The sequence below is a fragment of the Solanum tuberosum genome, unplaced genomic scaffold, assembly GCF_000226075.1.
Source record: "Solanum tuberosum cultivar DM 1-3 516 R44 unplaced genomic scaffold, SolTub_3.0 scf00415, whole genome shotgun sequence".
NCBI classification, from domain to species: domain Eukaryota; kingdom Viridiplantae; phylum Streptophyta; class Magnoliopsida; order Solanales; family Solanaceae; genus Solanum; species Solanum tuberosum.
The window spans coordinates 488,063-502,014 of record NW_006239349.1 but is presented as its reverse complement, the minus strand read 5'-3'; the positions used below and the strand labels follow the sequence as shown (position 1 = coordinate 502,014).

At 32.0% G+C, this 13,952-nt stretch overlaps 2 protein-coding genes and 1 pseudogene across 4 annotated transcripts in view; all 3 read left to right on the top strand.

Annotated features, from left to right (window-relative positions):
• The first annotated feature begins 3,874 nt into the window (after positions 1 to 3,874).
• LOC107058040 (uncharacterized) lies at positions 3,875 to 5,073 on the top strand. Of its 3 annotated transcripts, XM_015303327.1 has the most exons (4): positions 3,875 to 4,594; positions 4,706 to 4,726; positions 4,885 to 4,905; positions 4,991 to 5,073. In XM_015303327.1, the coding sequence occupies exons 1-4, from the start codon at positions 4,325 to 4,327 to the stop codon at positions 5,000 to 5,002; spliced, it is 324 nt and encodes a 107-aa protein (XP_015158813.1). In that variant the 5' UTR covers positions 3,875 to 4,324; the 3' UTR covers positions 5,003 to 5,073. The 3 variants fall into 3 exon arrangements, with proteins under 3 accessions (XP_015158813.1, XP_015158811.1, XP_015158812.1); XM_015303325.1 differs by having other exon boundaries at positions 3,875 to 4,589; positions 4,885 to 5,073; XM_015303326.1 differs by having other exon boundaries at positions 4,885 to 5,073.
• A 3,840-nt stretch (positions 5,074 to 8,913) lies between these two features.
• LOC102583039 (glycerophosphodiester phosphodiesterase protein kinase domain-containing GDPDL2-like) lies at positions 8,914 to 10,289 on the top strand (annotated as a pseudogene).
• A 3,215-nt stretch (positions 10,290 to 13,504) lies between these two features.
• LOC102605711 (glycerophosphodiester phosphodiesterase protein kinase domain-containing GDPDL2-like) overlaps positions 13,505 to 13,952 on the top strand; it is a 26,617-nt gene continuing 26,169 nt past the window's right edge. Inside the window, exons 1-2 of the mRNA XM_015303330.1 lie at positions 13,505 to 13,519; positions 13,604 to 13,636. Of these exons, the coding sequence (XP_015158816.1) occupies positions 13,633 to 13,636 (4 nt within the window). The 5' untranslated portion in view covers positions 13,505 to 13,519; positions 13,604 to 13,632. The remainder of the gene's footprint in view (positions 13,520 to 13,603; positions 13,637 to 13,952) is intronic.

Here is a 13,952-nt window from a genome sequence, read left to right as displayed (position 1 = left end):
AAAAAAAAAAAATTAATCAAGGGTAGAGTTGTCATTTCAGCATTTTTTTCACTGTTGTGTGCCTCAAAAATTACTTCTCACTCGCGCAAAATGCGTGCACATCACGCGTTTTGCCAGGTAAGACACGCATGTTTATTTATTAAAAGGTTGGATAGTTAAAGTGTCTATTTGTGCACTTTGAAAGTTGGAGGTCAAAGTTAAAATTTGAAGCCAAGTTTAAGGTCCAATATATGTATTATGCCTAAACTAAATGTAATTAATATACACTTCAATCACACTCTACACAGTCAACTCTAACCATGCTCATTGTTAGATTAAGTACTGAAGACACGATCCGTTCCTTTATAGATTAGAAACGTGTCTTACAAGTTGAATCACACACGACACCACCTTTCTTATGCAACAATCAAAAGACACGGTTGATAACTCTATCATGTCCATTGAGGTTCTTGAATGCTTGTAATCTCCAAAGACAAAATACACCTTTTAAAATTGTTGTGCTAGCTTGAATGTCTTGACTAGGTTGTTTCATGTCAATGAGGATATATTATCCTCTGAACAAAACAACCTAGTGTTCTCCCATTGGTTGAGTACATTGTTCTCTTTTCCCGTGCTCACCAACCGCATCAGTGTGACACTTTTACAGTTGTTCACCATTTTACTAGAAATACATGCTCAAGTACTCTGGGACCAGGTTCCATGATTTGTGAGTATCATCAATTACACAGAGTTACAACAGATCCTTGCATTAAAACCATGTTAATCGGATGTCCACAATGGGAAAGAAATGAGTTGAATGATAAATTGAGAAACAGTCGTTCTCTCAAACACACTCATCCAAAAGAAAAGTCGGTTATTTCCTCAAAGCTTTACCCAATATTATAGAGAATGCCAGTTTTTATAAAGGCGAATTTAGAATTTAGGATGTGAAGGGGGTGGATGCATAGTATTAAGTACACATGCATTATGTGGCTCAGCTGGACACAAATTAGCATACCCTTAATCTATATCGACTACATTCGGGAATCATTTGGTTAGGAACACAGGATAGAAAATAGTTTAAAGGAAAAAGGGTTTAATTTTTGTTCATTAGAGTGTAAAATTTTGCTTGTTTGTATGTATAATCTGGCATTAATTCTTCAATTACTCCCTAGTTAGACTTTTCCATGATTACTCCCTCTGTCCCAATTTATGTGACACATTTCGCTTTTCGAAAGTTAAACAGTTTAAGTTTGACTGAGAATTTGCTCATGAAACTTTCAAATTTTTTAAAATGAAATTTATATATTTGTAAACTACATTAAAAGTACTATAAGTCTCAATAATTGATAATTCAAAATATTTCAAAGATATATGAAATATTTACAGTTAAAGATAGACTTGTTTGAATCACGAAATTCGAAATGTGTCACATAAATTGGGACAGAGGGAGTACTTATTATCTCCAAATTCAACTCTTTTCGGACTGAGAGATAATTATTATTTTTGTTATCCTAAATATCTGAAATTTGTGGACTAGATAGATCAGTCTCTCAAGGCTAGCTTGTATACTAGATGGAAATGATGTGGAGAAGAAAATTATAGACCACAATAAATGATTGATAGCTCATTAGATAGGTAAACGCCAATGACTGAAATTGAAGGATAAGCCTTTGAAAATTAAGTATTCTCAACGTCTTTTAAAGGTTTTCGCATGCTCCTTAAGAAAAATATTCTCTTTGCAATCGCAGAACCTAAATGTCACACTCACATAATGAAGCTCATTTCCCTGAGGCCTGTTTGGAAAGTCATCTTGCTAATTCGATTTGGTATATTTAAGCGTAATTATATTGTCTAACATGTTTGGTTGACCATGTAATTACTTGGTCAACAACTAATTTGATGTAATTGACAAGGAGTAATTATACTCTCCAATTCTCAGTGGATTGTGGTAAATTAAATGATATAATTACATATGGATCACTTTTTATTTTTATTTTTTTTGTTATAATTTATTTTTAGTTTTATCATTTTAAATTCTTTTTTATTTTATTATTTTAAATATATATTTTTTATTTTTTATTGTTGATGTTTCATTTCCTTCTCATTATCAACCTAACATTTCCATCTCCTTCATAAATAAATAGGTAAATGTCAAAGTGTTTCTCTTGAGGGCCCTTGATCAAATTGCAACTTTCTCATCAACGACCAAACACAAGTCCTCCATTGACTTGAAGTTTCCAATTGTTGATGAAAATTCCACATAGCTTCAATTTAGCTAGCTAGTTTAATTGCATTTACTCATACATAATAATATGGAAGGGTGTGTTTGGTATATTAGAAAACATTGAAGGTGTATTTGGTAGGGAGGAAAATATTTTCCAACTTTCTCATTTTTGGTTGACTTAAATGTTTTGAAAAATGTTTTTCAAATCAACTTATTTTCCTTAAATTTAAGGATATTGACTTCCCTTCAAAAATTAAGGAAAACATTTTCTAAAATTCTCCCCCAACCTCAAATTACAATTTTTTTCTTACCCCATTCCGTACCCGACCTTTCCTATTAAAAAAAACAATTAAAATGTTAAAAATATTTTTTTAATAAAAATTAATTTATTTTGTCCCTATCCTTGGCCCTCCCCCAGATCAGCCCCTCCCCCCAACCAAAAAAAATCAACAACTTAAAATTAAAAAATTTTGACTTTTTTTACCCCGTTCAACCTCTGACTATCTCTACCCCGCCCCAACAAAAATAAATTGTGAAAGTTTTTTTTGAAAAAAAATGTAAAATTTTCAAAATTTCATTTTCTTTAACCCACACCTACCCCAACCCCCTACCACCCCCTCCAAAAAAATACTAATTTAAAGTTTATTTTTAAAAATTATTTTCAATTTTCAACTTTTATTTTTTTACCCACCAAACATGAAAAAACAAGTTAGAAACTAGCTTGTTTTCCAATAAAACATTTTCTAGGAAAATATTTTCCTTCATATATCACATCATTCATCATATCATGATATCATCATCAATCCTCATCATATATTACTAAAAGTGGGAATAAAAAAGGTTGAAAGTTGAAATACCATTTTAACCCTACACTAAATTAAAATATTATAAATATTTAGTTAATTACATGTTGAAATTCCACCGTTAGTATAGTGTTTCACTAAAATATTATTTGTACTTATCTTTTTCTTATGTATTTGTTTTAAATAAATGTTTTCCTTCATAATTTATATCGAATTACCTATTCAATTGTCATTCTTAATATCCATAACTTTCATGTTTTTCATATTCATAACCTTCAAATATTTAATTTAAAACTTTAAGATGTCTTGTAGTATTCCTCTATTTTTATCTATATAAATTCATCTTTTTTATTTCATGAAGCTCACACCAAAGATTATCCTTTTTATTTTAAGGTTAAAGTAGTGAAGCCATCAACATCTAATAAAGTATATGGTATATCTACCTTATAAGTTTGATTATATATTACTTTACGAAAATGAAATAATTTTTCTATTTGATTTGTGGTTTAGTTTGACTTGATGAAGAAGACTTTTGAATTTTGATTGGATATGAGAGAATGCATGTCAATAAAAACTCTGAAAATTATGTACCAATTTTGTATTTTTTTTTCCATTTATGTATTATTATGATTAAAGTCTTAAAAAGAATGTGTAAGTTATTTTTTTCTTCTATGTTTATTTTTTTTCTATATTTTCTCTCTATTAGTCTTCTTTAATTTAGTTTTCTATAATAAAAATTATTGTCATAACATGTTCATTGAATTTTAATCTTTCTAATTAATTTATAAAATATTGCATGGGACACACATGTCCAGAAACTAGTATGGATATATATATACCAAACACACCCGAAGTCTCTATTCTTTTCTTCTCTTGGAAATAGTAGGAAAGAAAAGAATCAAGACAGTACAAATGTATTTGTGTAGGGGAACTATTCTGCTTAAATATTTTACATTAATCCTTTTAATCATCTTTCTGCAAACATGCAATGCTAGGAAGAGCAAACCCTACTACTGTCCTTCTTCTGCTTGTGGCCATATCCGTAACATAAGCTACCCTTTTCGCTTAAACACTGATCCAGAACATTGCAGATATGGTCTAGCATTTGAGTTAGCTTGTGAAAGTAACCAAACAGTCATATGGTTATTCTCCAAGAAATTTTACGTTCAAGCCATCAACTAATAATCAGACAATTCACCTGGTAGATCCAACTTTACAAACACAAGATGATCTATGCTCTTTCAAACCTCAGCATAACTTGTTCAACAAAGCCAATACAATCTTCCACTCATACTATGTAGCAGATCCCATTTTCATGATCAACTGTCCATTTGCTGTTAATAATTATTCGACATTTGTGGAAATTATTGGCTGCAATTTAAGCAGACACACTTATTTAAAGATTGGAGTCATAGATGCCTCTGCACTCAGCGATGGATGCAGAGTGGAATTTATAGGCTGGACCTCATGGCCTAATATTATTTATACAGAGAACAACATTTCCCTTTCTGATTTTCATCATGCTATCCTCTACGGATTTGAGCTTCGTTATTATCTGCGGAGTTCTCCACAAAGGATAAGTAAGGTCTTCAATTACATATGCTCTGTTCCTTAATGAACATTCTTTTCCATCCTAACAAATTAGGAAAAACAACGGATTCACTCACTACAATTTTATTTCTTCATGTCTTTGTAGGTTTTATTGAATATGTTCTCGGTGAGGACTCAAAACTTTTCTCTACATGTACTTTCAATTCTCCATTCACTCACTATATAAGCTTCTTGATAAACACTTCTTTTTCATCCTCTATACGTAAGAAATTAGGAAAACAATGGATTCACTCACTACAATTTAATTTCTTCATGTCTTTGTAGGTGTTCTTCAATGGATTCACTGTGAGAACTCAAACTTTTGTCTACATATACTTTTAATTCTCCATTGATATCTCATTCTAAATTTTTTGCACTTTAATCTAACCAGGGACCAGTCTAGTGCTACTTCAGCTCATCTTGAGTAAGCTCCTATATATCCCTTTATTTGGCTGGACACAGATCAACATTCCATTGATCTTAATTTTTGTGAAAAAAATACACAGTTGAGGAGTGTTGACACCCAATTTTGGACCTCCACAATTTAAATTAATCATCGAGCTTCTCAAATTTCAAACGATTTGAAATAATTGGTTTTTATAAAGTTCAAATATTTTTTAAGTTACTTTTAATTAATTTTATTGTTTTTATAATTTTTAGACAATATATATATATTTCATAATTATGTATATAATTAATATATTTTATGATTACTCGAAAATCGTCACAAAAAAAAGATTTTAGTTTTACTTAAATATTTGGTTAATTAGTTTAGTTATATAATAGTTTATATTTTTGAAAATAATTAGTTTATAATTGAGTTAATTATTTTATTTCGTTAAGATTAAGAAGCTCATTAGTTAATTTATATTAATTCATTTTATTTAGTTATTAGCCAAATTCTCTAAACCCATTTGGGACAAAACCATTTTGGGCCCTTTTATTTTGCAATTTTCAGCATGCAACTTAATCCACTAGAAGCCCAATTCAATATTTTAGAAGCCCAATTCTTTCTCACTTAACCCAACCCACATTCATACAATACAACAGCAGCATATACAACAACAATAAAACTAACGACCCCAATACCAAAATAAAAAGACACCAGCAAATACCAATACAGCGACCCAGACCTCTGTAACTTGTCTTCTTCGCGACCAAATCGCTGAAATCCAGCGAAATCCAGACGAGAACAGTCGCTCAGACCGGAAATCCCGCAGCAAATCACGTTCTCCTCTTCCCCTCTCCCTTCTTGTCCGTTGAAAATTGTTACAATGGACAACTTTATTTCTTATCTCTCCAAGATTTTGAATTTGGAATTCAAATTTTCAATCCGTTTTCCCCCTTTAAATATGCCCTTTCACTCCTCTATAAAGGCCCTCCTTAGTTTTCATTTGAAGGGGGAGAAGAAAAATTAAGAGGATATAGTTTACAGAGACACAAAAAATACAGAGAGAACTGCCTGAAAGAAAGTAAAAAAAAAAAAAAAAAAAGAGTTTGAGTCTCTTCTATTCGAGTTCAAAGTTGTTTGTTTTTCGGAGCTCATCTAAATCTGCTCACAGTGGTGGAAGTTCTTGGTGGTTAAGCTCGTCGTCCTAGTCTCGCTGCTCCGAAGAAGGTAACATCCCTTTTCCGATTTTAGATTTCTTTGTCGTGGGCCAAGAATCGCTTAGTTCATGGCTTGATATTGTGATCTTGTTGCTCAACTGATGTGACGACTGTTCATTTCTTGATCATTGGAAATCATTTAGATGTTAGGATTCTCGGAGTGTTGACGACGAGTCGGTGGTATGACTTGTTTGATATTCATGTTGTTTGCTTGATCTTTGTTTCCTTGAAGTCTTAATGATTCCGTTCGGTCTCGAGTTTGTTTCTCCTTGGTCCAAGTCCTCTTAGTTCACTGTTAAGCTTGTTTGGTTGGCTGTTAAAAATGGTTGTTCAGAGACCATTTCTTTATAGGTGATTTTGGTTTTCATAATCTGATGTATAGGCTATTTCTTCTTCTCATTACTCTAGCTAGTAAAATTGTATGAGCTACCTCATCCCTTTTTTCATGGTGTTTGCTCCATCTATATTCGACTAAGTAACATGGTTCATATGTTAGTTGTTTGCAGCTCTAAAAACTTATTCGTAATAGTGTTAGTCGTAGTCTTTGTTTCCTTGCACGTTGAGTTGATTTGTCTCGAGTTTGACATAGTTTACATCAAGTTAAGATAGAGTAGATGAATTGATCATTTAAGCTAGCTGTCTTAGGGCTAATTTTAGACTTAATGGAATATAGTTTTGGGTTAGTGTCAATGGCAACATTATCTTTTATGTTTTCTTGTTTGGATGTTTGCTAGTTTCCAGTAGATTGCTTTATTTTCTTTTATGATTGTTTAAATAATACTTGATGACAAGCAATCTTTTAATGGTTTACAAGATGCATGTAGATCATATGTTTAGAACTTCTAAGTACTCTCTGTGTATCTTAAGTTGAATGAAAAACGGAAATTCAGGCGCCATCTGTTCTTATTTTCTTTCACTGTGGAGAAAATATTTGTTTTAGTTTTGTCCAAAATTTAGAGAACTTTGTTTTCCTTCTCCTTTGTTGAATATGTCGGATTATTGTTTGTTGTGGTTTCTATAGCTTGTTTTATTTTGACTCACTACTATGAGTATTAATTTTATTTTTGTTTATGTCTCATGTGAACTTGTCGTGGAGTCCAATTTGGACTCAAATCCATCTCCTTTGCATGTCGTTGAGTTATTTTGAGTCAGCCGGGTGATCCGAATAGGGCTGTACAAGGCTGGAAAACTGAAACAAGTCTTGGAAAGTTGAAAAGGGTTGATATACAGCCTGTATACATTCCGTATACATGATATACAGGTCGAAATGCAGAAATATAAGGCCAAAAATTGAAACAGGTGTTTGGAAGCTGAATTAGGTTGTATACATTTGGTATACAGTCTGAAATACAAGAAAAACGAGTACATATACATTCGATATACACTGATATACATCAGATGTATACAAAAACGGAAATTGGATTAAAACCAAAAAATTCCAGCAGCAGGCCCAAGAAGGGTCCAAATTCAATTTTTCCTTTACCTAACTTATTTAATTATGTGATTATTTATTTATTTATTTATTTTTAAATTGCGACTTAATTTAATTAAATTCCCCAAAACTCTAACTTTAGAATTATTAATTAACCTAATTAGATTCCCCAAAAGATAAGTTATTTTCTTTGTGTTGGTTAAACTTTTAATATTTATTTTACTTTATTAATCAAATATGTTGATCAAATTATACTTTCTAATTAAGTTAAACCTTTTATTCTTAAGATATATGTTTTAACGCCTCTTCACTTATTCATATTATACTCATTTTAAAATTATTATTTTTAGTTAAAATATTTTTCTTAAATAAACTATAAAAATGTTAGTTAAAACTTTTCCAATTAATAAAAAATTAAAAAATAAAATATATACTTAGTCATTTTCTCAAAAAGTTTAGTCAATTAATTCAAAATAATATTCATGCTTTAATTTGTTAAATTGGTTTGAATTATTATTTCAAAATGAATTAAATAAATTCTAATTAATCTAATTAATATTTCAATCACTTGTATTTCGAGTCAAATGTATCATTTTGGGTCCCTTTCTCTAAAAAATAAAATGAAATAAAATGCGTCATTTATTTAATTATTTTCTTAATCAAATATATTATAAGTTATTATTTTTTATGTTAAATAATTATTTTTTCTAAAAATAGTCAAATATATTGTAAGTCAAGTCATAGGTCAACCGCATGTTAGCGGACACTTCGAATGCTTAAACCCTTCTCGAAGTGTAAATTGAACCCCGAACCCTCTTTGGTATTTTCAAATGATTTTTTTTCTGTTTAAATCTTTGAAATTTATAAGTTTTCTTGATTTCTTTAAAAAATTAAGTGGCGACTCTTTCTAAGTATTTTTCAAATTGTTTTATACTTAGAACATTTCAAAAAGTGATTTTTTCTAAAAATAGGAAAATTACGGCACAACAAGGAGCCCAACACAAAAATTCTAAAAAAGAATAATTCGAAATATATTACTGTTGGTGAAGTTTTAAATAGCAATCTGAATTTGTGAAAATCAATATTTTTTTTTTACATATATTCCTTTCCAAACATTCTAACTAATATTGGTAGTTTGGAAGTGTTGGTTTAAAATAATGTCCACTTTTTATAAAGATGTTTAATTCATTACCGATTACATTGGTATATTGTTGTTGTTTAATTCATTACTCTATGTTTTGTTGACTTAAAAGGAAGTTACTTCGTTATGACTTCTCAAATGTGCAGAGTACTATTTCAGAGCAAAATTTGTGATCTTCCTTCCGTTAGTAATTGTATTTCTGGTGATCAAATTCAAAAGAAGGCATTTATCCATGTATGATAATACTATTGAGGGCTTTTTGCGAACACAAAATAATTTCATGCCAATCAGATATAATTACTCTCACATAAAGAGAATGACCAGAGGATTCAAAGAGAAATTAGGTGAGGGAGGTTACGGCAGTGTATATAAAGGAAAGCTTCGAAGTGGAAGGGATGTAGCAGTGAAGATGTTGAACAAGCCTAAAGCTGGTGGTCAAGACTTCATGAATGAAGTAGCTACCATTGGAAGGATCCATCATGTCAATGTGGTTGGACACGTTGGATATTGTGTTGAGGGAACAAAGTGTGCTCTTGTATACGACTTCATGCCCAATGGATCACTTGACAAGTACATCAGCACCAGTCAAGAAGGAAGTCCTCTGTTAAGTTGGAGTGGCTCGAGGACTTGGGTATTTGCATCGAGGCTGTGATGTACGAATTTTGCATTTTGACATCAAGCCACACAACATTCTTTTGGATGAGAATTTCATTCCAAAGATTTCTGACTTTGGGCTTGCAAAATTATATACAACAGATAATAGCATTGTGAATCTCACAGCTGCTCATGGAACGATTGGCTATGTAGCTCCAGAATTGATCAGCAGAAGCATTGGAGCGATCTCTAACAAAGCTGATGTTTACAGCTTTGGAATGCTGCTAATGGAAATTCTGGACTTGAATAGACATGAAGTTGCAAATGAAGAGAATTCCAGCCAATATTTTCCTTATTATATTTACGATAAGTTCAACAAGGGGAAGGAGATCCTGGTGGATGAAGAAGCAAATGATGATGAAAAGAAGATGGCTAGAAAGCTGAGTTTAGTTGCATTATGGTGCATACAAACAAATCCAATACAGCGCCCTTTGATGAGTAAAGTATTAGAAATGCTTGAAGGTGAAGTTGAAGTGCTAGAAGTACCTCCTCAGCCTCTTCAATCTCAGCCGATTGTTCATCAGATGATGGGAAGTTCTATGACATTTTCGTCTGATTCAATGGCTTTGTTAGAAAATTCTGTTGATAATTCTGTCAAAGTAGACATATGTTCTAATTGATTATAGTTGTGTATTGTTCATTTAAAATGGCATATATGCGAGAAGGGCTTCACATTTTACGAAGGGTCAGGTCTGAGTTGGTCCGTCTCATTCATTGCGTTCGCGCTGAACAAATACACATGGACATAATTAAAAGTCTATTTTCAACCTCAAGACTTCATCACTCGATTTTGGGGCTTGGGATTATAGTTTGGGATGATTTTAATGGGGTTTTGTTGGATTTCTTTGTGAAGCATATATCTAACCTTCTAATTAAGCTTTCCTCGCGATTCTTATCATCAAATTAGTGATTTAAATAGTGTTTTAAATTGGGGATTTGGGGTTTTTTGCCCCAAAGTGAGATTGATGTAATCTTTGTAAGAATATCAAATTTAGTTCATGAAAAGATAAATCACATAATTGCTCCAAACTTGAATGAAAAGGATTAGACTGGGAATAGGTCAAGTAGCACATCTGAAAGACTGGGACGATTAGGGATGTATATATAGCCTTAGTTTTACTTTTGTAATAAAACGAATTTATAAAAGAATAAAGCAACAAAAATAAAAATCATATTGAGTTGGACAAATTGGGTTATAATCCATTGTTTTGCCCTAATTCAGCCACCCGTCTTGACCCAAGCAAACATCACTATGCATAGGCATATATAATATATAAATATGTCATTTAACTTGGCTTCACCTCACATTTATGCCCCCCAAAACTTTGAACGTTCACAAGTAGACACTTAAACTTGTATAAAGTTGAACAAATTGGCACACGCGTCTTACGTGGCATCCTACACGATAATTATCACCCTACGTGGTGATCTATGTGTATTATGTCATGTATGACTAATGTGTCTATTTGTTGACTTTATACAAGTTATAGTGATTATTTGTGCACACCCAAAATTGAAAAACATAAATATGAAATGAAGTCAAGTTAAATGACACATTTATGTATTATACCGTATGCATATTATGATCATTAATAAATAGGTAAACGTCAAAGTCTTCCTCTTGAGGTCCGGGCCCTTCATCAAATTGCAACTTTCTCATCAAGGACTAAAAATACTAGTCTTCCATTGCCTTGAAGTCTCCCATTGTTAACTTTGTTTATTAAAAGTTGAGCTTTCTTATCTCCTGTCCTCTATCAAATTACTACTAACAAACTGATCTAGTCCACATATTCCATGAGATGCCCAAAATGACTTGTCAATGAATATCTCCATTCTGGACTAATTTGACCTAGTCAATAATTTTCCAAGTAAAGGAACTCAGGAAGGTGTGTGGAAAAGTCCGCTCCACAAACTGTATAGTTTCAAAGAAAAAGATTCTGAGGTTTTAGAAATGTTGCCAATCATATATAGTACTAAACTTGCATTAGTGTGTAAAATTTTGCTTGTATGTATGATGTGGCATTAATCAAGTTAGACTTTTCCATGATTACTCCCTCAGATCCTAATTATCTCCAAATTCAACTTTTTTGGGACAGAGTGATAGAGTATTATTTTTGTTATCCTAAATATCTGGAATTTGTGGACTAGATCAGTCTCTCATTGTATGCTCGTTGTAGATTATTTGGAGAAGAAAATTGTAGATCCCAATAGATGATAGCTAGCTCATTAGATAGGTAAACGCAAATGACTGAAATTGAAGGATAAGCCTTTGAAAAGTATTCTCAACGTCTTTTAAAGTTTTTTCACTCTCCTTTAAGAAAAGTATACTCGTAGGACTTTAATGTCACACTCACTTAATAAAGCAGTGTTGGAACACGGAAACAGGTAAACGGCAAAGTCTTCCTCTTCATCAAATTGCAACTTTCTCATCAACGACCAAACACAAGCTAGTCTTCCATTGTTAATGAAAAGTCCACACAACTTTAAGTATCCAACAAACACACCCGCATTCAAGTCTCAATTCTTTTCTTCTTTTGGAAATAGCTAGTAGCTGGAAAGAAAGTACAAATGTATTTGTGTAGGGGAACCATTCTGCTAAAATATTTTGTATTAATCCTCCTCTTTCTGCAAACATGCAATGCTAGGAAGAGCAAGCACTACTACTGTCCCACTTCTGCTTGTGGCAATATCCGTAACATAAGCTACCCTTTTCGCTTAAACACCGATCCAGAATATTGCGGATATGGTCTAGCATTTGAATTAGCTTGTGAAGGTAACCAAACAGTTATATCGTTATTCTCCAAGAAGTTGCACGTTCAAGACATCAACTATGATAGAGAGACAATACACCTGGTAGATCCAACTTTACAAACACAAGATGATCTATGCTCTTTCAGACCTATGCATATCTTCTTCGACCAGGCCTATAGAATCTTCCAGCCAAACGATGCAGTAGATGCCCTTTTCATGATCAACTGTCCATTTGCTGTTAATACTTCTTTTGCATTTGTGGAAATTAGTGGCTGCAGATACACTTATTTAAAGATTGCACAATATAGTGCCTTTGAAGTCAGCGATGGATGCAGAGTGGAATTTATAGGCTGGACCTCATGGCCTAATATTATTTATACAAAGAACAACATTTCCCTTTCTGATTTACATCAAGTCATCCTCGACGGATTTGAGCTTCGTTATTATCTGCAGATTTCTCCACCAAGGATAAGTAAGGACTTCAATTATACATTTGATCTGCTCCTTAGTGAACATTCTTTTCCATCCTAACAAATTAGTAAAACAATGGATTCACTCACTACAATTTTATATTTCTTTATGTCTTTGTAGGTTTTATTGAACAGATTGTCGGTGAGGACTCAAACTTTTCTCTACATGTACTTTTAATTCTCCATTCACTCACTATATGTGCTTCTTAATAAACATTTCTTTCCATCCTCAGAAATCAGGAAAATAATTGATTCACTCACTACAATTTAATTTCTTCATGTCTTTGTAGATGTTCTTTATTGGATTCGCTGTGAGGACTCAAACTTTTCTCTACATTTAGTATTAATTCTCCATTGATCTCTCATTCTAAATTTGCTAAATTTATGCACTTTAATCTGATCAGGGATCAGTCTGGCGCTACTTGAGAATATAATGTATAAGCTCCAAAATTATGGGGATTTTGGACAAAGGATAAGTAAGGACATATGCTCTGCTTCTTAATTAACATTCTTTTCCAATCCTAAGAAATTCGGATTCACTCACTACAATTTAATTTCTTCATGTCTTTGTAGGTGTTACTTTTCTCTACATATGCTTCTAATCTAATCCTCCATTGATCTCTCATTCTATATTTTATGCACTTTAATCTAATCAGGCACCAGTAGTCTGAGGCCACTTATGTTTTTCATAGATAAGCTCCGATTTTATAGAGATTATAGACGAAGTAAGGACAATCTTCAATTATATTTGCTCCGCTCCTTAATTAACATTCTTTTCCATCCTAACAAATTAGGAAAAACAATGGATTCACTCACTACAATTTAATTTCTTTGTCTTTGTAGGTATTATACAACAGATTCTCGGTGAGGACTCAAACTTTTCTCCATGTATACTTTTAATTCTCCATTTATTTCTCATTCGATTTTTTTTCACTTTAATCTAACCAGGGACCAGTCTGTCGCTACTTGTGTATTTCATGGGTAAGCTCCTTTTTTTCTTTTTAGCAAGCTCTATGATTATTTTCTGGACACAGATTAAGGGTGTGTTTGGTATGAAGGAAAATGTTTTCCTAGAGAATGTTTTCCTAGAAAATAAGTAGATTTTTGACTTATTTTTTCATGTTTGGTTGGTGAGTAGAAAATATTTTCCGGAAAAGATTTTTTAGTGCTTGATTTATGAATGAAAATTATTTTTGAGAAAATATCTCTTTTTTTTACTAGAGAGTAGAAAATAATTTTTGAATTGAAATTGAAAATATTTTTTAAAAATAAACTAAATTTTTTTTTTGGAGGGGGG

Bases quoted from the DNA above. Each gene is read 5' to 3' on its own strand.
- LOC107058040 (XM_015303325.1), top strand. From the start codon at position 4,325: ATGATCAACTGTCCATTTGCTGTTAATAATTATTCGACATTTGTGGAA. The intron at 4,590-4,705 runs GTAAGGTCTTCA...ATGTCTTTGTAG, and splicing joins GAGTTCTCCACAAAGGATAA to GTTTTATTGAATATGTTCTC. The intron at 4,727-4,884 runs GTGAGGACTCAA...ATGTCTTTGTAG, and splicing joins TTTTATTGAATATGTTCTCG to GTGTTCTTCAATGGATTCAC.